This window comes from Mauremys mutica, chromosome 12, assembly GCF_020497125.1.
Source record: "Mauremys mutica isolate MM-2020 ecotype Southern chromosome 12, ASM2049712v1, whole genome shotgun sequence".
Taxonomy (NCBI): domain Eukaryota; kingdom Metazoa; phylum Chordata; order Testudines; family Geoemydidae; genus Mauremys; species Mauremys mutica.
In genome coordinates this window covers 25,724,608-25,750,198 of record NC_059083.1, presented here as the reverse complement: position 1 = coordinate 25,750,198, position 25,591 = coordinate 25,724,608, and the positions used below count along the sequence as shown (strand labels likewise).

At 49.5% G+C, this 25,591-nt stretch overlaps 1 protein-coding gene and 1 pseudogene across 1 annotated transcript; both read left to right on the top strand.

Annotated features, from left to right (window-relative positions):
• The first annotated feature begins 235 nt into the window (after positions 1 to 235).
• On the top strand, positions 236 to 18,152 carry LOC123344846 (butyrophilin subfamily 1 member A1-like). Its single transcript, XM_044981338.1, has 8 exons — positions 236 to 385; positions 1,416 to 1,532; positions 5,776 to 6,123; positions 7,321 to 7,602; positions 8,861 to 8,965; positions 10,392 to 10,412; positions 12,947 to 12,973; positions 17,641 to 18,152. The coding sequence occupies exons 1-8, from the start codon at positions 313 to 315 to the stop codon at positions 18,150 to 18,152; spliced, it is 1,485 nt and encodes a 494-aa protein (XP_044837273.1). The 5' UTR covers positions 236 to 312.
• Positions 18,153 to 21,852: 3,700 nt separating this feature from the next.
• LOC123346643 overlaps positions 21,853 to 25,591 on the top strand; it is a 28,357-nt pseudogene continuing 24,618 nt past the window's right edge.

Sequence of the window (25,591 nt, the reverse complement as noted above, 5' to 3'; positions counted from 1 at the left end):
GCCACCAACACTGGCTCCCTAGCTGCGCTTCTTTCTTGCTTGCTTTCCAAACTATGATGAGGATGTAATAGGGAGGGATTGAAATCACCACAGCATTCCAGTTATTTTTCTACTTTCGCCTTCCATCTTAGTGAAGGCATCGAGAGAGACACATTTCACTTCAGTGTCCAACAAAGAACGAACACCATTTCAGCAGAAATATGAAAGGAAAGACCAGGATTCAGTTTTTTGTTTCTGTAATTTTTTATTAAGAATTCATTTTGTAACCTAAATAGTCACTGGCAATGCAAACTAACTGGAGGAGAATGGGTGATGATTTTAGAAAACCACGGAACACCAGGGAGAGCTCAAAACTGTTCCAAAGCTGATTTCCAGGATTCATCAGGTAGGTGAGTTCTTTCACTTGAATACCATCTCCCTTGTTCTTTGATAGCTCCTAGTAGACATTTATTCCTTGAGTGAATTATTAACTGCAAAATGATCCAATAATCTCAGGATAAATGTTTTACTCTGAATATAAACTTTGCTTTTGAACTATATATTCAAAATGATATACGAGCTATTTTCCCCTCTCCTTTCATTGTAATGTAACTCCAGACTATTCTGGTTATTTGAGTTAAGAATCTATTTCTTTGCTTCTATATTTTATTCAGTAAAACTGGACCTGATCCTGCTCTCAATGCCTTCAAAGGGAGATTTGCTATGAATTTACTAAGCGTATATTTCTGTTTTGTAAAGTAAGTTACAAACTTTTGCAGATCCAGCTGTATGGGCAGCCTCTTTCTCTGTCCTTCCTGTTACTGAATAAGTCTGTTTATGGAACTGAATAATTTTGCCTCTGATATGCTGAAAGAAAATAAAAGGGTAAAAAAAACCCAGGAATATTTCTCTCTCTCTCTCTCGCACACACACACACACACACACACACACACACACACACACACACAGGACTACTCGGGGGTTGGCAAGTGGGGCACAATTTGCCCCGGGCCCTGCAGGGGCCCCCACAAGAATATAGTATTCTATAGTTTTGCAACTTTCTTTTTAATGGAAGGGGCCCCCAAAATTGCTTTGCCCCAGGCCCCCTGAATCATCTGGACGGCCCTGCACACACACTGTTTCTCATTCACTGAAAATTTTTTCTCCATTGATGGAATAACTACCAACTTTTACACTGATCTGCCTTTTTTTAAAAGGGATTTTGTAGGGATGGGACAAAATCAGAATCTTAAAGGAAACATTTTCAATTTTAATGCAATGGCTGTTCTAACTCTGTAATATGAAAGAGTTCACTTAATAATGTATTTATTCCTTTTTTATTTATGGTGCCCTCTTTAATGCTTGACTGTAATGATTTAATGTTAATTGGTGTTATGCTCACTATGGTACATTTTTTCCTCCTTCTTCCTGTCTAGATCAAGTCACAGTGAAGATGGAGATTCTCTCATTCTGCCACAGCTCCAGAGCCAGCTCCCCTCTCCCTGGGTTTATTGTTTTCTTCCTTACTTGTTATGTTCACAAGATGGAATCAGGTAGGAATCTGTCCTGTGTCTGTTGATTCTTAGAGGATTTATTTAAGCTCCTGAAGTGTCTTAACAACATGCTTCACTCAAAGTCAGCGGAACTACTCCCAGTTTGTGAATTTAAATACATAGCAAGATCAGTGTAAGTGGAGAAATTCAACATATTTAACATTCTAGGTCTACTCCTTCCTACTATACAGGAAAATATTCATTAAAACACTACATAGAATCAATAACATACTCATCTCTAAATTTAACAGGCAGTACAGCCTTAGTAGTTCTCTGGGACTGTCTTCAGACTGATGGTTCATGACTCACAATTTCTATTTCTCTGTCCCCTGGTAACACCAGGTCAAGTTGAGGGATCTGGCCATTCTCATTAGGGTTTGGGTTTGCCCCACTCTGCTCCCTTCAGTATTCGGTTTGTGGGACTAGAACCATCCCCCAACTGGTTTCAGTCTCCTCAGGGCACACTGATCTATGCCTCCTATAGTCCCTGACTGGACTAAGGAGGCAATGTTTTAGCTGGTCCCTATACACTACTCTTTCAGGACCTCGTCATTCAGGCTGGATAGTGTAAACTGGCAGCTCAGGATTGTTCTGGGCAACTACAATGTGGGGATTCAACTCCCACTTCTGTATTTATTAAGCCCTCGGCATCTATGGGTACGAACTGGTGCACAGTCACCAGGTCTGATCAGAACCCCATTGTACTTGTGATCATAAGTCCTTTTCCTACTTTAGGCTGTGTCTTTAGTTGTACTGAGAGCAGCTTCGCTGGCTGTCTTTGGGCTGCCATGGACACCTTTTGACTCGGTCATCAAAATTGGTCACCTCAGCCATAGAAAAGAGTTCTTGGTGCTTCTCTGGCAAAGCCCTTAAGTTAGCCACTTGTTCAGGAACCAGCCCCTAGAGCTCTGCTTGAACTGGAACTGTCAGTCTCCCACCACATCTTTCCTGAGGAAAGGTAACTTGTTCTCCCTTCTCCCTCCTTGTCACCTGCAGCTCATTTCCATTCTCCTCAAATGTTACCTTCACCTGAGGGATCACTTCATCAGGCTGGTGTACCTCTGCCATTCTGTTCTGAGGATGCAACTCCACAGCCTTCACACTTGAGTTTAGAAGACTCACTGGTACTCTTCCTTTCATGGTACTAGTCAGTACATTAACTGACTGGAGTCCATTGGGTAGGCATGGCCCAGATGTAGTCTCTAGTACCAGCACTCGATATTCATTGGTATTTCCTGGTACCCTGCAGTGTTCATCAAGGATCTTCCATCTCCAAGGAGGAATAATGGTCTCCCATTTTCTGCCCACTTTAACATTTCCAGTCCACCTTGTGGGGATCAAGGAATGACTCTGCCTCTCCACTTGAGCAAGTACTCTACTCAGAACAGCATTCTTCATAGAGTGTTCATGACGGTTCATCCTCCTGGTTCCTTATCCTAGCAAGAGTAGCTCCTTCAGCTCACTAACGTTGTTCATTCCTAGAATCCCTGGGACTCCTCCTTCCATATGGCTCCCTTCAGAGGCTTTGTGTTTCAGGATGAAGATGCATTTTCCTGGCAGTGTCTGGCTCATGTACTCTGTCTGCTTCAAGGCACCTCACCACTGGGATTGCCAGTCTATTAACTACTGTTAGATGTACAAACTGTGTGCTGTGCATGGTCAGCTCCTTGTCCTTCAAATATTTTTTGAAAACGTGACTCAGTAATGGTGGTGACTTCTGAGCCAGTATCTAACAAACATCTGGTCTTCACCCCTGCTATACATATTTCAGCTGTTAGACAGTCTCCAAATGCTCGCTTACAGAAGTCACTAGATATGCTGGCGCTGCCCACATTCCTTTCAACACTGTGTATAGAGTGATTTTCCACCGTGGACATGCCTAGGAATCCTTCTGCCACTGCTTGGCCTTCTACTGTAGATGGACCACTCATTCCTGGTGTCACATTGGTTTTGAGTGCCTGGGACTCTGATCTCCTTCTCAGTGGACATTCTCAGCTAGCATGCCCTGGCCTTTCACAAGTGTAACAAATATGCCTTCCCAGCTCATCCTTCAGTGGGGATCTTCGGTGATCCCGGTGCCTTTGGATATTTTGACATACTAATGGGATTTTTTTCTTTCATCAACTCAGTCATCACTTGCAGCATCTCCTCCTGTTGGACTGCCAGTTTTTGGACCCCTTCACTTAAACTTTCCAATGTTAACTGTGTTTTGGGGCAGGACCTTTTCCCCAGTAGTTGCATTCACTAGGCCCCCACTTCTTGTATTGGGGTTTGGCATGAGTTCATAGAACTTCTTACCAGGCTCTTCCTTAAACCTCCTTTTCATTTCATGGCAGCGGGAATCATCCCAGAGCCCCAGCACCAACTGCTCTTTCAGAACCATATCTGGGTCTGGAACTCGTCGAGGGTCTCGCTGCTCCACTTTGCTCATTCTCTCCTGGAGATCATATGCATATGCCCAGACAATTTCACCAGGCCCCTGTTTTCACTCAAAGAAGTCCTTTAGTTGGGTTCCAACAGTATCTGAGTGTGATGTGGTATGGAATATGGGTGACCATTTATAATATCATTGATAACAATATTACAAAATCACAATAAATCATATACAAGATATGCCATGTAAGGCATTAGTGGAAATGTTATGATTTGCTAAATATGATCATGTTTACAGGTATGTATCATCTTTGGATCATAATTTATAGATATGTGTGGTATATTTGTGTCTCGAAATTGTGCTGTGCATCTGGGTGACACACCCAGGCAGACCCAGCATCAGCACTATCCAGCCTGCTTGATGGCCCATCAAGGGCAATCAGGGGCACAATGAACCAGGGGCTCTGCCTATGAGTCAGCACGACATGTAGGGACATGACTATGGCCAGGGGACTCCAAATACCTTTCCATACACTTGTGCTGGGAGCCTGTGTTTGGGACAACAAATGTACAAGCCACATGGAAAGGGATATAAAAAGGCAGCTACATCGTCTCCATTTTGTCTTCAATCCTGCTTCTCACCTCTGGAGTAACTTCTATACAAACTGATGCTTTGGACAAATGGCTGGCAGACCCATCCAAGCTGTGGATGTGTTCCAGAGGGACTTTACAAGTTAGGAAACTCACCAGTGCTGCTAAGAACCTTATATGTGGACTCTGAAGTATGTATGTATGTATCTGATTGCTTTGACCATTTAACAACTCTCTTCTTTCTTTCCTTTTCTTTTACAATAAAACCTTTAGTTTTAGATACTAAAGGATTGTCTGGCAGCATGGTATTTCGGGAAAGATTCAAACTAGTATTGATCTGGTAATGTGGCTGGTCTTTTGGGGGAATCAGAAGAACATTTTGTAAAGTAAACAGAGTTTTAAGTAACTTCTTACTGTACTGAACCTGTTCACTGATCGGGAGCCAGAGACTGGAATGCAGTAAAGGGCACTGTGTGATTTATTTTTTATAGCTTCTTGATAACCAGTGTGGGGGATCAGGAACAGGGTTTAGGGACTGGCTGGTGAATCTAATTATAATGTAAACCACTGGTTTTGGGAGAATCTGCTCTCCTTTTTGCAGCCTGCCCTGCCCTTGGCATTTCCAGTATGGGCTGCCCTAGGCACCTCGGGTCACGCTGAGCATCCTACTTCACGTGCTTGCCTCCTCTGTGACCCAAGTTGAAGACTCTTTACTGAAAATGTCCTTCGCCATGACCCAGGCCCACTAAAAACTGAAGGAGGGGGAGCAGAGGAGGAAAATTGTGTTATATGAGGTGAGAAGTGGTGTCCAAAGAGGCTGGATCCCAAAACACTAGGGTGAAATCCAAAGAGATCTCTATTGACTTCAGTGGAGTCAGGATTTCATCTTTTCATCCTTCTCATATTAAAACCAACAATGAGAATCACATCAGAAATATAGTGAAGGCTGGAACAGATCACAGAGCTCAGGTATACAGTGTATATACTCAGATCACGCTGCCCGTTCATGGGGCACTGAAATGGCTCTGTGGCATGTCAAAGTAATATAAGGGTAGTTCTCAGTGACACCTCTATCTGAGCTGGCCTGTCACTTTCTACTATAAATGCCCTTTTCAGTTGCTTGTAACTTTTCCAAATTTCAAATATTCAGGTTGAAAATTTGCATGCCAGGTGTCTGCCTCACGCTGAATTTTGGAAAGTTTGAACCTATTGAATCAGTCATAAATATATTTTTTTAATCTTTAATCTTGTTCTCTTTTTGCTTTGGTGTATTTCACAGCCCAGTTCAGTGTGACTGGTCCTGGTCACCCTGTCACTGCAATTGTGGGTGAGGCCATTGTGTTACCCTGTCACCTGTCTCCCAGGATGAGCGCTGAGAACATGGAGGTGAGATGGTTCCGATCTGAGTTCCTTTCATTTGTGCACCTATATCAGCATGGGAAGGATCAATACGGGAACCAGATGTCAGACTATCATGGAAGAACAGAGCTTTTGAAAGCTGCCATCACAGATGGGAATGTTTCCTTGCGGATTCTTAATATCAGACGCTCAGATGAAGGACAATACTACTGTTTTGTTCAAGATGGTTCTTTTTATGAAGAAGCCCCATTGGAACTGAAGATAGCAGGTCAGCTGCTCTTGTCTGTATTTTCTTAGTCTGGGCTGCAGTTTTTGTTCTTTTCTACTGCAACAACTGTGACTAGCAACTTGTGAATTATTTTAGAGTAACACAGTGTGACTAGATTTCAGCACATGACCACGTTCATACACTTTGGAAAATATGCTGAAAACTTTCCCAATGTTTTATTAAAGACATTTTCAGAATGGTCAAGAGATTTTCTTGCCCAAAAGATGTTTTTGGCTGACTTCAAAAGGAGGGAGAGAAAGGAGGGAAAAGACATCTAGACAAATATGGGCCTGGTTTATACTAGAAAAGTAGGTCAGCTTAACTATGTCACTCAGGGGTGTGAAAAATACACTCCACATGAGTGACAAAACTAAGCTGACCTAAGTCCCCATGCAGGTAGCGCTGGGTCAACAGAACAATTTTTCTGTCAACCTAGCTACTGCCTCTCAGAGAGTGGTATTACCTATGACCCCAGGAGAAGTCCTGCCGTTGGTGTAAGCAGTGTCTCCACTGAAGCACCACAGCGGTGAAGCTGTGCTGCTGCAGCCTTTCAAGTGTGGACAGCCTGTGGTCTTCCAATTTCTCTGCAGTCATTCTGAGGCGAGGCTAAGGTGGGACTGCCAGGTTTATAGGCCTTCTGACGTGGTCACTACAGGTAGTTAGTTGGGGTACAGTCAAAATCAGTTGTAGCTTTCCGACTGGCTGAGGCCACATAAAGATGGTGGTGAGGGGGAGAGACATTATGTATTTACTGCTAGTGGATGAGGCCAAGCGTTTGTCCCCTGCTGCTCTGACACAGGAACCATGGAGCCAGTTAGATTTATTTGTTTGTTTGTTTAAAAAGAAAACAAACAAAATGTTTATCCAATATACTAAAAACTGGCTTTCTGAAAAAATCATATCCCACTAGGTATTTAAATGAAGTGGCCAGATTTCCAAATGTGTTCAGTGCTCCATTGCTCTTGGGTGGAGAGGACAATATCTCTCACTTATTCAGTGAAATTATTTTAAATATTTGTTCACATATTTTCCTGTGTCCATGCGTATTGGGAATTCAGAAATTCCAGTGTTCATTTATCCCTTCTATGTGATCAAGTGATCTCTTGTGGGAGTAAGGGATCGACAATCTGTCACTCATCCTTTTAGCTGTTAAGTTACCCCATTGATTTATCACACATGTATGTAATTTTCTTCTAGCTTTGGGCTCCAATCCTGTCATCTCTGTGGAGAGTCACCAGGATGGAGGGATCCGGGTGGTTTGTCAATCAGCTGGGTGGTACCCAGAGCCCAAGGTGCTATGGAGAGATCACAGTGGGCAAGAATTACCATCTCTCTCTGAAGCAAAATCGCTAGGGGATAGTGGCCTGTTTGAAACAGAAAATTCTATTATTATAAAAGAACATTCAAACCAGAACCTGTCCTGTTGGATCAGGAACACCGTTCTCAATCAAGAAAAGGAATCAACAGTTTATATAGCAGGTCAGTTACCAGCTAAACCCACACGCTTAAATCACCTTAAGCAGAAACAAAACATAGGAAACAAAGAACTGAAGCATCTGTTGTGCATATTTTACAATGTACATAAACACAAAGAAGTTCAGAAACTGGCATCTTAACAGGTCACAACTCAGGCAATTTGCCTTAATTTTGAAGATTCAGAGTTGTCAGAAATTTTGGGTTTAATGTAAATTTAATCTTAACTCCGATACTCCTGAAACTCTTACTTAAAAAAAAAAAGAGTGTGATTTTGAGAAGAAATAGAAACTTAAGTTCATCACAGTGATTTGTGAATTTTTACCCTATGGTTTGTTTGCTACCTTTTCAATAAGTGAAATGTCACCAAAATTATGTGGGCTTGTTTCTGTTGACATTCAGTAGGAGTTGTGCTCATAGCTCACTTTGCCTTTATTTACACACACAAGCTGCACTGATTATCTACTGAGTTATTGATGAAACCCCTTGTTTGAATGCTCTTATTTCAGTTTCAGAGTGTCCTATGTATTTAGCTTAAGTCAGTTCCTTACTGATTTATACTAAATGGATAAAGGACACTATTCAGCTGATTTACAATTTAAAGTTTTGTCAACCAGTATAGTTAAATTGGGGCAGTCCTGTTATGTGGTCAGCTGTGGAATCAGTGTAACAATGACTGTATGAGTGTTACACCAGTTTCACTAAACTAGTGCACAAAACCTGTGTGGAGAAGGCCTTAGGTATGTCTGTAATGCCCACCCTGGCTAGATGATTTTAATGCTGTAAACACAAGAACAGAAAAAGATGATGAATCAATTTTCAGCACTTAATGTTTGGAGTAATTGCAATTATGATTCATCAAAATAATTGGGGAAATTTTAGTGACTCACCAAAATATTCTAATTACTCCTGCAATTTCTGAATGTTGCTGAACAGTGAGGACCAAATTGTTTGCTGCCATAACTCTACTGAAGTCAGTGCGGTTTTGTGAGCAGAGAATTTGCCCCTGAACTCAGTAAAACTCTGAATACCATGAATCAAACCAGGCCTGTTTATTCAAAGGTTAATCAGAGCTAAAGCTGTGTTGGTTGGAGTAATTTTTACAATCAGGTTTTGGTCTTTTGTGTAGCATAGAGGGGTCATGTTTTCACTCTTATCTCACATACGTCCTGCTGAGGACTAATTATGTAGTTACATGCAACAGAGAAAAAATTTGTATTCCTGCTTCCCAACTAATGCAAATCCTGTGGGGTTTATTTTTCAGATTTCTTTTTCCCAAGAGTGAATCCGTGGATGGTGGCTCTGAGTGTGATTCTCCCAGTTTTGTTTGGTTTCATTGGCCTCACTGTGTACCTATTTAAAATAAAAGGTAAACGTCACAGGGGAAAATTTAGTGAAATTAACAAGAAATTTTCTTCTCATAAATGAAAAAAGGAAAGAATGAAATTTTACACTAGGCCAAGCAGGGGAAGCACCGACCTGCACTGCGCTCCCCTCAGCAGCACAGGGAAGGAAACGTTACTAAGGTTCCCATTTGCTCCAGCAGGCAGTGATCTGCACCAGCCCTTTACAGGCACAGAATATTTCTCCCCCAGAACTGCCTCAGTTAAGCTGAATGGAGCATTTGGGAAAGACGTGGAGGGAAGATTGATCCAAGACCTTCTCCACACGTCACTCTTTTCTGACCACTTCCCACCCAGCTGTGCAGTTATTCCGTCCTCAGACCCCATGGACTTTGGGAATTAGTTAATGTCTCTTTCCCTCCTCTGATAAGTAAATATTTTGTACAGAGTTGGGTCCCCATAATTTTATTTTGGGAGCAGTCATCTGTGATTTCATTTAATGTTAAAAAGAAATTGGAATGAGACAAAGCCTGACAAATTTCACCTGAATAGGTAATATTAAAAAAATATACACAGTAGAAAAGAGGGGTCTAAATAGACATGAGCTCTGAGCTTGAACCTGAGTTCTGAAAATGGTGAGGAATAGGAAGTCAGAGATGGAGAAGGGAAAACTTTTTCTCCTGGTGCTGAGAACATGAAACCATCAAAGGCTCATGAATTGTATAATCACTGTGCAACTGTCACGAAATGCAGATGCCATGATGCTGCACCACTACCATTGATTAGAGCTGTGCCTTTGATTTCAACATGTGTAGGATCCAACACTAAATGCACAAGTCACATCCCTAACAGAATAATGTTGATAATTTTAGGGCCCAATATTACATTCCGTGCACACCTAACGCTCCCAGCAAAGTGAATGGGAACATGTAATATGCAAGGAAGTGAGAATGGGTTCTAAGGGCAGCTTTTTAAAGGTATTTGGACACCGAATGCCAATTGAAATCAATGGGAGTTAGCAACCTAAATACCTTTAAAAAGCTGGCCCTAATCCCCTAGGGAATTCAAAACTTTTAGAACTAAGTCCATGCAGATAATTAGTTATTTTTTGATACTTTACTCTAGCATAGACACAAAATGAGCCCAAATGTCTACACCCCAATTTTACAGGCCCCCAGCCCATCTCTTGTGAGCCTGCTTAGCTGACATGGGTCAATTGGAGGTATTCAGTTGCTGTGTAGCCACATCCTATGGGACTTCGCAGGTGCTCCGTGCCCTGCCTGTGGGTTGGAAAGAGACTTTTCTCCCCAGACCTCAGTGGTTTCCCTGCCCATAGCCTGGATCAGTGGGGTTGTGAGGGACAGGCTGCATGGTGGGAGGCTGGGGTTGATTCCATCCTAGAAGATCAGCACTTAATTAGTGTGTGTTTGTTTCTGGTTCTCTGTTACCTAGATGATCTTCAACGAGAACTTGGTAAGTGTTTCTATTTCTCGAATGCAGCCTTTTCCGTGGTGTTGAAACTATCTCTGGATCTATCAATCTCTCACCCTTCTGCCAGGTGGAGTTGGCAGCAAGATGGGCTGGGTTCAATGTCAAGGGTTCCTCTTAGCAACACAAATCTGAAAACATTGACCCCGCTCAATAATCTGGGGAAATTTAACTCCTGGGCCTTTTTAAGGCTCTATAGTGGCCCCTTCAAGGCTTATAGTGGCACAGCTGTACCACTGCAGCTGCCCTGCAATCAGGTCTCCCATGTAGCTGATTTGTGCCGACCTCCCACCGGCATAATTCAACCACCCCCAATGAGCGGCACTGTCCACACTGGTGCTTTTGTCAGTGAAACTTACGTCAGTCAGGGACGTGCTTTTTTCACACCCTGACCGACATAAGTTTCACTGACAAAAGTGCTGGTGTAGACACAGGATAAGAGACAAAACTTCCCACTCACCTGCCCTGAGTCCGGGTGTAACAAAAGAAAACTTGTATTACAAGGCAAAGGACCCCAGCATTGTTTTGGGAAAACACCACGGCCATGATTTGAAAGCATGTAACCCTAAGCAACCCCCCATCCCCCCACAGTACATTGGGCAATGTCCTTTGCCTCAGTTTCCCACCTTGCCATGTGATAATCCGATGAGTGAATGACCTGTAACACACCACTCCCCTCTCCCGCCACTGCAGCCCACTCACAGTTGGTTGTTCTTAATCAGCCAAGACCCAGAGTTCAGAGGTGCCCTCACATGGCTTCACCCTCCACCCCTGAGAGGCGTGGGGGGGCATTGAGCAAGTCGTCTGCTGCTGCCTCCACATCTGCAACTGGCCTGCTGCTGGTGCTGCTATCACTGTCACCACTGGTCCTAGGTGCTGACAGCCCCGGAGCATCCACGGGGAAAAAATTAGCGGGTGCTCGGCACCCACCCACAGCCAAGCTCCCCCGTCCCTCCAGTGAATCTCGCTCACTGGCAGCCTCTCTGACCAACTCTTCCCCCTCCCTCCCAGTGCCTCCTGCCTGCTGCAAAACAGCTGTTTCACGGCACTCAGGGTGCTCTGGGAAGGAGGGGAGGAGCAGGGATGCGGCACGCTGGGGGGAGGAGGCAGGGAAGTGGTGGGGGGGCAGGGACTTCGGGAAGCGGATGGAATGAGGTGGGGCAGGGACTTGGGGAAGGGGTGGAGTGGGGGCGGGGCCCAGGGTGGAGCAGGGGGTCGAGCACCCACCAGTCAGAGGGGAAGTTGGCACCTCTGCCACTGGCTGCTTACTGCCTCCCATCCCTGAAAAAGGGTGAGGGACATCAACCGATACCTCTGCTTCCTCTGGAACTGGCTCACTGCGGCTGCTGTCTCTGCCACCACTGGCTGATGCCTCTGCCGCTGGTTCTGCTGGCTTTTCTGGGGCTGTTACCTCTGCCACCGCTCAGCTCCACTGCTGTTCTCACGGCTGCTGCTGGCCCCTCACTGCCACTTCTGCAATGGTGCATTCTGAGGTTCCACAACCTACCCAGGGATTCCAGCAGGCCATGGCTGCTCCTCCATCTCCATGTTGTTCACTGCAGCCCTGTCCCCACACTAGGTCTACGACCTGCCTCCTAGGCCTGCTCATCAGTGGTTTAAGCTCTTGCCATCACTGAACTGAAACAAGGGCTCTCCATGGGGTCTAATCAGCTCTGGCTTTAAACATGGGAGAGGGGAGGGGAGGGTCAAATCGTACCTAGGGCTCTCGAAGGGGAATTCACAGCATTAGGCAGGAACACCTGTCCCCTCCCACTCTGATTTTCACTGGGTTTTGGTGTCTCTATCCCCTGCTTAGCCAGGGAGCTTTACTTTAGGGTGTCACTGTGACATACCCAGGGTACAATCCAGACTAAGGGTGGCTCTGTCAGCTGCAACCTGGGTGCCCCAGACAATGCTCTGCCTCTGTACCTCCTACCTGGACGGCTCACAAACAGCCTCCACTGGGGCTGGATTCTTTAATTGATTTGCAGATTAAAACCAAAGCCTTAAACTGGCATCAGAAGGGGACTGGGAGCCAGTGGAGGGACTGGAACATGGGCCTGATGTGTCACTGTGGCCTAAGCCCTGGAGAAGGCCGGCAGCTGCATTAGGTACCAGCTGGAGCCTTCACACTCAGCTGTGGATTCAGTGATCTGCAGTAACCCAGCCTGGCGGCGGCAGAGGCAGGATCACTGTGGCCAGACCCTTGCCCACAGGAAGATGCAGAGTTTCCTAGTGAGCTGGGATGTTTAGACACTGATGCTACATGGTCCCCTGAGCCTAGTGACGGGTCACGTAGGACCTGAGTATTTTCACCTCAACTTTGGTGAATGGGTCTGTACAAATTCAATGGAATGAAGGGAGGAGTCTCATCTAGTTCTTCAAAATGTGTCCCTGCTTCTGAATCACTTTGCTCTTGCCTGGGTTCAGCTTAAGCCAGCTGCTCTTCATCCCAGAGCCCTGGTGTTGCTGCATTTGCTCAGCTGAGTCCTCGTCCCTCTCTGTGTTTTTGCTTTCAGACTGGAGAAGAAACATCCTCTATCCAGGTAACTACAGCTCCTATTGCATCAATATCCAAAGCTCCCCCACCCTGAGATTTCCCATCCCTTTTGCTCATACAGTTAACATTTTACACTAGCTCTTTGGGGCAGGGACAGCTCTGTACTAAGGTGAAAAAACTCAGGTTTGTGTGGTCATAACTGCTGGTCTGGGTGCCTAAAAGGTTCCTTTGTGCATGCTGGGAGCTCAGAAGATTCTCAGCGAGATGCTGTTAGTGGCCCTGATGGGGCTGGAGGCTCTGGGAGGGCAGGTGGATAAAGGGCTGGGCCAGGGCCAGGTTAATGTCTAGGCTGCTCATTTCAGTTTTCAGAAGCCCTGACAGGGCTGCATGTGCCCAGACAGGTGCTGCTGCTCTAGCCGTGGCACCGGCACATGGCAGCCAGCAGGGGTAATTTGGCACATTCACTGCACACAGACACCCATTGGCTCAGGTGGATGCAGCAGGCACAGAGATAGAGACCCCATCGCACCCTGACTGCAGCCCCGCAAACACACGGCAGGATTCAAGCTGCATGAGGAGCCCAGGAGCCATAAGGGCCCAGAGAGAGCCAGTGTGCACTGAAATTCCTTGGGCAAGAGAGGAGTGTTATGGGGAAGGGTAAGCTTAGGGCTATGGAGTGGGAGAGGAATGGAAGGATGCACAGGGGATCTGGGGAGTGCAGCCTGTGGGGATTGATACCTCTTCAAGGGGGCTGTGGCTGAGGCTGGCAACCAACAATACACCCATTGATCATTCCACTGATATTCAGTGGGGAAGTGTGACAGAGACCAGTGGGGGAGGGGGAGAGGGAAGGGAGGAGAGCTGAGAATATTGCTCAGAAGCTAAAGTATTTTTTTATATCAGGTACTACCGGAGAGTGAGGTGTCAGTGGAAGGAAATGATAATATGAAGTAAAAACTCACCAGCTACAGCTGGCACATCCAAGAGTTCTGAAGGAGCTTAGCTGTTGGAGGAGCTAGACTGGAGAATTGTAGGGTAGCAAACATGGTATCTATATAATATATGGAGATATACCGATCTCATAGAGCTGGAAGGGACTATGAAAGGTCATTGAGTCCAGCCCCCTGCCTTCCCTAGCAGGACCAAGTACTGATTTTGCCCCAGATTCTTAAGTGGCCCCTGGGTTTAGCAGGCTAATGGTCAAACCACTGAGCTATCCCTCCCTCGTAATGTTAAAAGGCACCTAGGGGTGTGCCAGGGAATGACACATTGGGAAGTTTTACAGCTTACCTGGTAAATTGCCATAAATGATCATTCAAAAGGGACTCACAAAACACCTGAAATATCATGGTAAAATTGTCAGGCCAGCAACATTCCTGCAAATTAAAATTGTGACTCAATTTTCATCTGTTAAGATTCTTTTTGATCATGTCAGTAAAGTAGCATGTAAAGGATAAGGTGATATATATTTAGATCTTGAAAAGGCCTTTGATTAAGTCCCTCACAAGAATCTATTTAAGAATCTATTTAAGAAACTAAGTGGTAATGCTGGTATAAATTTGTTAGTCTCTAAGGTGCCACAAGTACTCCTGTTCTTTTTAAGTGGTAATGGAGTAAGACAAATTATTGCATTGTCAAGGATAAAAAAAGTTACTAGGGGACAGAAATCAAATAATAGAAATAATTTATCTGTTATCATAGCAAAGTTTAACTGCAAGGGTTCCTCAACTTTATAGGGAGTAGGTTCTGTTTATTTATTAATAATCTTGAAACCCAGGGGCACGAGCAATGTAATTGAAAGCTAAACCAATTGAAATGTTGAGCTGTGGCACCATCTGTAACATAACTTACCTGAGCTGGTACCAACCAAGCTAGCCGTGCATTACAGAATCGTTGCAGGGTAGGCCTGCACCGCTGTAGCACCTAGTGAAGACACTATCCATGCCAATGGGAGAGCTCCTATCAGCATCAGGGCTGGCTTTAGGCCCAAATCAGGCCCCGCGCCTAAGAGGGCCCCGCGCCCAGTGGCCTTTTTAATTTTTACTCACCTGGCGGTGCAACTGATCTTCGGCGGCAGGTCCTTCACTTGCTCTGGGTCTTCAGCGGTGGGTCCTTCACTCGCTTCAAGTCTTCGGCGGTGAGTCCTTCAGTGCCGCTGAAGACTCGGAGCGAGTGAAGGACCCGCCGCCGAAGTGCCACCGAAGACTCGGAGTGCCACCCAGTGAGTACAAGCCCCACGAATCAGGCCCCGCACTTGCTTAAGCCAGCCCTGATCAGTGTAGTTAATCCACCTCCCCAAGAGATGGTAGCTGTGTCAGCAGGAGATGCCCTCCCACCAACATAGGCCTACTTACATCGAGAGTTGTCAGTTTTATTACATCCTGCAGAGGTGTGGATTTTTCACATCCTTGAGCGATGTAGTTATACTGGTGTAAGTTTGTAGTGTAGATTTAATTAAGTTGACTCAGCAACATTGCTTAGCTGTGTGAAACAGGCACACCCCAAGCAATGTCGATGAGCTAATCTAACCCTCGGTGTAGACAGCTACCACTGCTTGGGGAGGTGGGTTAACTAGAGTGATGGAAGAATCCCTCCCGTTGCTGTAGTGAGTGTCTGCACTGAAGCTGCAGCTGCACCGAAGCTGCAGCTGCACCAATGCCCATGTAGACTAGCCCTTATGAGAAGACATCTCTTGTACCTCTCTCCAGGATGGGAGCTGTGGCCTGTCCATATCTGATACAGAACCCTCATCTGCTAGTAGTAACTTGGCAACCTACTGTGCACAAGGAGGACGTGACGGGAAGTGAGGTAGCACAAAGGTAGCAAAGTTACTCAGGCTCGTCAAGTCCAGTGAAGTCTGTGAGGAGGTTCAGAGGGACCTACCCACTCAAGCTGCGTGAAAGGGAAACATGGGAAATGAAGTCCATTGGTGATAAATTAATGCTCCGTGGAGGGAAAATATTGAACATCTCATTCAGGTGACAGGCTTTGAAAATAAGTGGCCTAAGCCCTGGAGAAGGCCGGCAGCTGCATTAGGTTCCAGCTGGAGCCCTCATACTCAACTAATACTCAGGGAGAGGAGAGGCAAAAGGGCAACTGCCCTGGGGCCTGGAGATTATTAAGTTCCCAGAGCCCCTGGCCACCATGGCTGTGGCCAGAGTCTGAGGCCCTTTAAATCACCACCAGAGCCCTGGGTGGAGGGCTGGTCAGCGCTGCAGGGTTGGGTGAGGGAAACTATCCCTCAATTCTGTTTTTCTGAATTATTCTCAGTTCAGCCCTGCTCCCATCTCTTTCAGAATTCCTCTCCGTGCCTCAGGCCTCCCATTGAATTCCAGGGGAGATTGGCCAGTGACATGAATGGCAGCCGGACCAGGTCTTTGGTAACAGGCTGGCAATGTCACTTCAGAGTGTCAGGAGGGAAAGTCTAACTTCTTATTAATAATTATAAAAGTGACAGAAATTCTGCTAAGGGAAAAAAAGGTCTGTTAAAATTGTAGCCGCTGACAGAGAAATGCTCACACGTGTATTTGAGGATTGTGTGAGGATCCCCAGGGCTGTCCCTGCTCACAGCCCCCTCCCTGCCTGAGGCCTGAATTCTGGGTTTGTCAAATGCCCAGTAACTGAGGATTAACAATTCAGAGTTTGGAAACCGAGGAAATGACGTGTAAATGCTAAAATTCAGAGATTAGAGAGAGAGAAACAAAGATATTTCAAGTGACAAAACAGGGAGGTGAGGAAATAAAATACGCCCGGTGACGAGAACCCTGGTGCTAGAGCCCAGGGAGAGCCCAGGGGGGAAGTCATGAGAGCGCAAAGAGGGGGACACCTCAGGATTTGGAAGGGCCCAGAAGACTGAGGGATGGGGCAGCGTTTGGAAGCGTCTGGAGGGCCGGCAGTGCCTGGCAGGAACAGGAGGGTGGGGAGAGCCGCAGGCCGTCAGCTGAATGGGGCTGGTGCGGAGGCAGTAGGAGTGGGGGCAGGTGGAAGGGCCTGGAGGTTTGGTAATGGTGGTTGCTTGGAGGGAACAGGCAGGTGAGTTGCTGTTTTCACCCTCACAGCAAACTCTCTATAACCTTTCACGTCCTGCTGCCCTGGGCCTCCCCTGCCCCATCTCCTCCTCATCCAATATGGTTTTCTCTCCCCTCTGGGATCCCTTCCTTCATGTCTCCATTGACCTCTCCGCTTGCTCTCCGTCCTTCCTCTCCTGCTCCTTCTCCCCCAACACTCCCTTTGCTCTCATGTAGGCTGAGGGCGCAGGGATGGGAAGCATCTGTTCTCCTCTCCCAGCGATGCTCTTTCACATCTGGGAATATGGGGTTTAAGATGGGAAACGGCAGGGAGAGGTGAGGCGGGTCAGTGAGCACTGAGCAGAGGGAGCTCAGTTTCTCACCAATCTGTTGCCCCCCATTCCCCCGACATGTGGGGCTCTAGTCCCCTCCCTGGAGAGATGTGGAGCAGGACAGGACAGAGCCTGAGTCCCAGACCTGGCTCAAGTGACCCTTTTGCTGCAGGGCCCATCTCTGCCAGGGGCGTGACTCTCCCCTGCTCTGTGCTGACATCTCAGAGCTGCTCCCCATTCAGAGCTGACAGGTAAATCCTGCGGGAAGGAGATTCAGAGTCACTCCCCAGCTGGGGCAGATTCTGTCACTGACACCATCAAACCCTCTCCCAGGGCCAAGCTCTGCCCCTAACGCTCTGATTCTCTCTCCCCAGTGAATGTGACTCTGGATCCTGACACGGCTCATCCCCACCTCGTCCTGTCTGAGGATCAGAAAAGTGTGACACGGGGAGACACGTGGCAGCGACTGCCCAACAATCCTGAGAGATTTGACACTGAACGCTGTGTGCTGGGCTGTGAGGGATTCACCTCGGGGAGACATTGCTGGGAGGTGGAGGTGGGGGGTGGGGGAAGCTGGGCTGTGGGGGTGGCCAGAGAGTCTGTGGGGAGGAAGGGACGGATCAGCCTCAGCCCTGAGGAGGGGATCTGGGCTATGGAGCGATGGGGGGGTCACTTCCAGGCTCTCACCTCCCCTGTGACCCCCCTGCCCCTGAGCCGGGTCCCCAGCAGGATCTGGGTTTGTCTGGACTGTGACCGGGGGCAGGTGACATTTATCGATGCTGGTGACGAGGCCCCGATCTTCACTTTCCCGCCGGGCTCCGTCCCTGGGGCGAGAATCCGACCCTGGTTCTGGGTGGGGGGAGCCCGGCTCAGACTGTGTCCCTGAGAGATGCAGCAGAGGCAGGAACCGGAAATCAGCCTCTCTATCCTGATGGACCCCACTCTCTATGACCTTGGCGGACTCCCATTTACCCAGCCTCTGGCTCTTCTACCCAGTCTATGGCCCCTGGAAGCTCCTCCCCCGCCCTCTCTGCAGCCCAAGGGATGGGGCGGGGAGGAGGGGGAAGAACCCCTGGGGCTACAGGAGGGGCCCTGAGGGGCAGAGGTGGGGGCTGGGCAGGGGACAGGCGAAGGTGGGGGTGGCGGGGACCCAGCATGAATCAATCAGGATTTGGGGGGTTGGGGAGAAGCAGCAGCAGCCAGGAGCGTTTTGTACAGATCTGTGTCCTTAGATCTCACTGGGGGCTCCCAGCCCCGGATCAGCAGGAGGGGAAGGGATAAGATCAGGGAACGAAGAGAGCAACTGAGGGGGATGATCTGTGACAGGGAGGAGAGACACAGGGAAATAAACAGGGATGGGAAGTGAGGCTAGAACAATGACGAATAGAAAAGGACAGTACGAAAGGAAAGGGAACGTGAGCGGGACGGGGAGATTTATTACATGTTACTGAAAGTGAGACTGTAACTCATTAATTCCCTATATTAATCCCTGGCCATTGGTGCTATTTTAGTGCATAGAGAAAACTGTTCTCGGTAGCTGGGGATCTCCTTGCTGGGCTCTGGTTATTAAAGCTCCTTCTTAGCTCGTTTTACTTTGCTACTTTACAGCTACTTACTGTAAATAAAACATTACAAACAATTCTTTGTGTTTGTTCCACTTTACTGTTCCAGTTGCAGGTGCCGGGGGGCAGCATAATGGGATTTGCTTCTCAACTTGGTTGTGTCCCCCCAGCACCCACAGGGAATATTGCACCCAGGGCCAGCTCCAGGCACCAGCAAAGGAAGCAAGTGCCTGGGGTGGCGGCCATGCATCAGTTGTCGGGCCAGCACGTCCGGATTGGCAGCAGCAGCTCAATCTTCCCACATCAGTGTTCGGTGGCAATTCGACAGCTGGTCCTTCACTTGCTGTCTTCCTCTTCGACGGCAGCTCAATCATGTTCTTCCTTTTTTCTTTTTCTTTTTTCACCAATTGGGGTGACAAAAAATCTGGAGCTGGCAGTGATTGCACCTCTAGGAAGAGAGTTTGGGTTTACTGTGATGTGTCACTAACCAGCCTGTGCTCTGTCTCTGTCCTGTGCAAATCCATGTCAATCAGCTGTGCTCTGCGGAGAGGTGACTGCTTGCACGGGGGGCAATCCATGCAGGGACTCCAGTGTTGCAATGCTGAGAATCACAGTGAGTAACTTTCAGGCAGCGAGAAAATCACAGAGACAGCAGCACTGTGACCCTCAGAGCTGAGTCAGGTGCCTAAACTCCCTAGACAATGCATGGGCGACACAGGCACCTTACAATGCGATTTACAAAAGCCACCTCAGTAGGCGGGGAGCCATGTAAGTTAGCCAATGGGAGATGCTGACAAGTGGTGCCCTAAGCCACACCCCTCTCATGGATAGGTGCCTAAATCTGGGCTGCAGAGGGTGTGTGTCTCTGCTTAGCAACCCACAAACAGGAACCTATGTCTGACGTCCAGGGCCTCCAGTCGTGGCAGCTCCTAGTGCCTGGTAGTGGTGGCAGCAGCTGGGAGCCCCAGGCCCTTTGAAATCGCCCCAGCAGGCTGCAGGGCTCCTAGGCGCAGGCGGTGGATGGGTGCAGTGACACATTAGGGGAAGGAAAAGCCCCCAACCCCGGCAGGAGCCGCACTGAGCAGGGATGGGGAGAAGTAGCCCTGGACACTGGCTGCTGGGTAGGAGGCAGGGGAAGTCCCAGACCGCGACAAAAGCCATGCAGGGTGGATAGGAGAAGCCCTGGACCACAGCAGGAGCCACACTGGGTGCGGGGAAGAAGCAGCCCATGACCCTGGCAGAAGATGGGCTGACGCCCCACCCCCATGGAGCTGGCCTGAGCCCCTCCATCTCCCGTGCCCCCTGCGTGGAGCCCAAACTACTCACCTTGGTATCTCCATTTCCCCCATCACCACACAGCCATGAAGAGATTCAACCTAGGAGGCAGGGTCAGCATTAGCCCCATTTGGCAGGTGGGATCTAGGGTACACAGAGATGAAGTGACTTTCCCAAGACTAAGCAGTGAGTCAGTGGCAGAGCAGAGAACCAAACTCAGGACACCTGAGCCCCAGGCCCGTGCCTGAACCACTAGGCCACCCTTCCTACCTGAGCAGGGGCAACCTCCTCTGCGGGCACTGGACAGAGCCCCCAGGGGGTGGGGAGCAGAGAGAGATGAGAAAAAGGACACGGGTGGGAAGCAAGAAGGGGAAACATCAGGAAGGTGAGGAGCAAGGACTTAGATAAGAAACAAGAGGGAGGGAAAGGGGCAGGGAGCGGAGAAAGGAAGGGAGCGGGGAAAGTCTCCCCACAGCTTGTGAGTCCCATGCACCTTCTTCCCACAGCCGTCAGTGGCCCTCAGCTCCCAAGCAGGCGCTAAGCTGGGGTGAGGCACAGAGTGAACTTTACACAGGGGTGTCAGTGAACGCAGCTTGTAGCTGAGTGTAATAATTTTAATACACTGTAATTCATGGTAATGTAATGCTGTAGTTCATTACTATTTTAATATTGACATTGCTGTGATACCAGTGATAGACACACATTCAATAACTAGAATATGGAGGAAGTTTGTGTATAAATATGCTGGAAATTGCCATTTTGGACGGGGAGACTGAGCCAAACACACACACCTCACCTTTAAAGCAGGAGGAAGCAGAAAGGAGTTGGCAGTGGGCAGGAGGTGCTCAGGGGAGGGGATCTAGGGGGCAGAGCGGGCAGGGCCGCCCAGAGGGGGGGGCAAAGGGGGCAATTTGCCCCGGGCCCCGGGCTCCGCAGGGGCCCCCAAGAGAACAGCGGAGGCTCCCGCCTCCGCCCCTCTCCTGGAGCCTTAGCGCATCAAGCGCGGAGTCTCCGGCCGAGCCCCTGAGCCCCGCCCCGCTCCGAGCCGCGTGGTGAGGGGGCGGGGCTGGGAGCTCCAACGGGGCCTGAGCCCCGCCCCACTCAGAGCGGCGTGGGGAGGGGGCGGGGCTGGGAGCTCCAACGGGGCCTGAGCCCCCCCCCACTCAGAGCGGCGTGGGGAGGGGGCGGGGCAGCTGCCTCCGCTCGGCGTGGAGCTCCCAGCCCCGCCCCCTCACCCCGCGGCTCGGAGCGGGACGGCGCTCAGGCCCCGCCGGAGACGCGCTCGGGTAAGAGGCTGAGGCTGGGGCTGGGGGGGGAAGCGGGACCCGCCGCCGCCGCCGCCGCCGCGCAGCCCGGTCTTCGGCGGCGGGGGGCGGGGGCCCCTTCTGTTCTGGGACCCACCGCCGAAGTGCTCCGAAGGCCCACGGCGCCCCCCCCCCCGCCGAATTACCGCCGAAGACCGGGCTGAGCTTCAGCGGCGGGTCCCGCTTCGGCGGTAATTCAGCGGCGGGGGGCTCCCGCCGCGGGTCTTCGGGGCACTTCGGCGGCGGGTCCCGGAACAGAAGGGGCCCCCCGCCGCCGAAGACCCCGGGCCCCCGGAATCCTCTGGGCGGGAGAGCGGGAGAGGAGAGCGGGAGAGGAAGAGATGGAGTGGGGCGAAGTGGGGGCTTGGCCTTTAGGAAGGGGGCAGAGTTGAGAAGGGGCATCCACTGGCAAAACCAAAATTCAGCACCTATGGCACATGGGGTGATGATATCAGCGGTGGCGGCGAAGGCAGCCGGGGGGCATATGGAAGGCCTGGCCATGCCGGAAGAGTGCGCCCAGCAGCACAGCCGGCAGCTCGCTGGGCACCAGCCAGCACAGGCTCTGCTCAAATGTCAGGTGGAGGGGTCCACGTGGGCGTGGCTTCTGCATGTGGGCACCGGTGGGGGCCCATTGACTGTTCTGCCCTGGGGCCTGGAATTGCTGTTGTTGGGCCTGGGGGGACTCTGCTCATGTCCTGTTTGGGGCCCACAGCCCAGCTCTGCGCGTTCCCATAGCTTGTCCTCTGTGTCCGTTCCCCTTTCTGTTCACTGTGCTGGTTTAGATCAACGATGACACTCATTTAGGGGGCTTCCCTTGGGTAACTGAGAGATTTACGCTCTGAATTCTCACTGGCACGGTGCTTTAAAAATCTTAAGCAGGCTTGCCCCCCACAATCATGAGGATTAATAAGAACAATATAGTAACTATTAGTATTGTTTTATTTGCCTTTTGGTTTCTCAGATCTTTAGACTGCACTGCGGTGAAATTTTTAAGTGTTTCTCTGCAACAAAAAGAACTAGATACTTTCTTTGTTTAGAAAACAAAAACCGAGAGTCTCACCTCCTCACATGCTTCCAGGAGCTGAGGCTTCATCAAACACCCCAAATATCACAAGATTCATGATAAAATCATGAAAGTTGGAGATGCTGCAGTCCCTTTCCACTGGAACAAGCAGCGTTAGTGTAAACGAGAATCAGGTCTTGAAAACACTGATTCCAGCTTAACCAAGTTTTTAGCCTGAGAGTTTGTCATCACCAGGCTTGGAAGAATGAGCTTTTATTCATAAATGTTGGCAAACGTTGCTTTTGCTGTCTACACACAGACCAATGACAAATATTTCAATTGATAATAAATGAAAATTACAAATACGCAAAGTAAGGACAAGACTGCTTGAGAACTTATTCGAGTTTGACTAAAGGACAGCGACTCTGCATCTCTTGACAGGTGATGCGACCATCTGTGTTTTCATGGTTATAAAGCTTCAACTTTTTGAATCTCGGTGTCTGCGGCCATTAAATCATTGGGGTCTGACTTGCTATTGACGTATCCCCCCCTAATTTCCCACAACTGTGAAAACTGAAATTGAGAACAATTGGAAGGAAATGCTAAACCCAGAGTTCTGTGCAAGTGTGAAAATTTAACTCATTGAATATTGAAAAAATGCTTAAAACTAGCTGCAGAACTAGCTGTGTGTATATATATATATAATGAATTATGCCAAGCCTGACTATTTTTCCTTAGACACACACACTTTGCTCCTTCAGGGGCACCACCATAGGCGGATGCCCACCAGCCACAGGCCTGGGCAGGGCCGGCTCCAGGCACCAGCCTACCAAGCACGTGCTTGGGGCGGTACCTTGGGTGGGGGCGGCGATCGGGGTTTGTTTTTTTGTTTTGGGTTTGGCCAGGCGGCGCTGCGGGGGGGCAGTGACTTGGGCAGCGCGACGCGGCGCTGGGGGGGGCGGGGACTTGGGCGGTGCAACGTGGCACTGGGGGGCGGAGACTTGGGAGGCTCGAAGGAGCGCTGGGGGGCCAGGGACTTGGGCGGTGCGACACGGCGTTGGGGGGGACGGGGTCTTGGGCGGCCCCACACGACGCTCGGGTGGGCAGGGACTTGGGCGGCGCAACGTGACGCTCTGGGAGGGGTCAGGCAGCGCTCGCAGGGGCGGGGCGGCACTCTTTTTTTTTTTTTTTGCTTGGGTGGCAAAAATGTTAGAGCCGGCCCTGGCCCTGGGGCACATGTCACACAAACGCCTGCAGGCTGCAATGTTCCCAGGGGCTCCTCCCCGCCCAGCAGCAGCCGAGTCAGTCCCAGGAAGGGAAACCCCGGCGGCTGCTGCAGGAGCTGCCAAGGCAGAGCCTGGCCGGCCTCACGCGGCTTCTCTCATTCAGTGAATGTTGCTTGTTCTGGGGCTGCCCCTGGGGGCGGGGCTTCTGCCTCTTTTGATGGTTGGTTTTTAATTTCCCTCCGAGAGCGTGATTGGCTCCCGGTTACCCAATCGGCTTTAAAAAAACTCTAAAAGCTCATTACTGCGCCTGCGCGATTTTTGGTTTCGCTTTCGCCGTCCTCCGGTTGCTGCTGGCCCCGTTCCTCTTGCAGCCCCACGTGGCTGGTGCGGGCACCTGGCTCAAGTGCAGGGGCCTTGACTTGCTCGTTGGGGGGGGGGAACTATCAACTGCCCCCCATCTCCCTCCTGCACCCAACACCCCTACGTGGCTGCGCCTGGGTCACTGCGGGGGGGTTGCGGTTGGCGGGGGCTGTAGCTGCAGCGGGGCAGCATTGATTTACCTGCCCCTACCCGGCTCGCTTGGCAGTTGCATTCCCTGGGGGGGTGGACACAGGCTGTGTGGGGGAGGGGCAGGTGGCGCTCCTACAGCAGGGTTTGGGGGAGTTGGATGGGTTGGCACAGTTGGTCTTGGGACAGTGGGGGTGGCTCCACTGGGCTGATGGGGGGAGGGGAGTGGCACCTACTGTCCGGTGCTAATTATTGGTCAGTCTTTGGGCACTGGGGTGCACCAGCTTGGGATGGGGTCTACTGGGGGTCTGGTCCAGTTGTGTAATGGCTGTGTGTGTGTTAGGTCAGTTCAGAGTGGGGATGCATTATAAATATGGAAGCAGGAAATCTGTCCACCCACACACCCATAGAGAGTATTGTGCCCCTGGGAGAAGAGTTTGGTGTTTACTGGGATGTGTCACTTTCCAGCCTGTGCAGCTCCTGGCCACAGGTATCTGGTTAAAGCAACCAGCTGCCCTATCCGGACCACAGAGAACGATGGAAGCTGTGGAACAGCAGGCAGCCTCTCCCCAGCCAAGGGAGAACCAATAATAGAAACCTTCCCACCCCAAGGCAAAGGGCAGCCCTGGAGGGAGAGCCTCTCCTAAATACAGAAACAAGAAGCATTTAGGAAAGAGCCCCCCTCAGTCTAAGGCAAAGGGATGTGACAACCCTGAGGGGGAGACCTCTCCATTCCTGTCTCTGAATTTAATATTTCAGACCTGTAGAAATATTCACCAGAACCCACATCGTCAGAGTTAAGGGTGTTTCAATACTGGGCCATGAGAAAGTTTCTGTTTACTAGTGTGTGTGCGCGTATCCCAGATCTGGTTAGGTGCCACTGGACTGTTGTCAGGGGAATCCAGGTATCTGAGCCCCAGGATCCCCACAGTAGTCAAGACTCTGGCACTAGAACAGAGCCCATCCACTGCTCCAATCTTGGAGTTCCTAGGCACATTCTTTGGGGACTCTCCCTCTATCTGAGGTGTGAAACCCGCTGCCTAACCCCCAGTGCAGAGCTGACCCTCCAGACTCCCACTTGCTTAAACACACCATCTCCCAGAACTCCACGCCAAGGTGAGAGCCTTACTGTTTCAGCTGAACTCTCTCTGGAGGCACGCAGTAGTTGTGAAGCATCTCACACACAGGGAGAGACTCTTTGCACAACTCCAACACACCATTGCTCTTTCACTTAACCAGAAAAACTACAAGAGAGTTCAGATCATGTAGCACAAAATGACCAACCTAACTGCAGTGCCCCTCACTAGCTCACCCTTCCCTTGGGAGTCCTGGGGGCCATCTGGGCCTAGGAAAGCAGGCAGGGCCTCCAGCCTCATGAACCTGCTGCATGCTGGAGGACTTTGCTCTCTCCTTCTGAGTTGGAGACAAAGAGACTCAGGTATTACAAA

Excerpts from the sequence above, each read along its gene's own strand:
- LOC123344846 (XM_044981338.1), top strand. The coding sequence starts at position 313 with ATGATTTTAGAAAACCACGGAACACCAGGGAGAGCTCAAAACTGTTCC. Across the intron at positions 386-1,415 it reads TGATTTCCAGGATTCATCAG|ATCAAGTCACAGTGAAGATG; the intron begins GTAGGTGAGTTC and ends CTTCCTGTCTAG. Across the intron at positions 7,603-8,860 it reads ATCAACAGTTTATATAGCAG|ATTTCTTTTTCCCAAGAGTG; the intron begins GTCAGTTACCAG and ends TTTATTTTTCAG.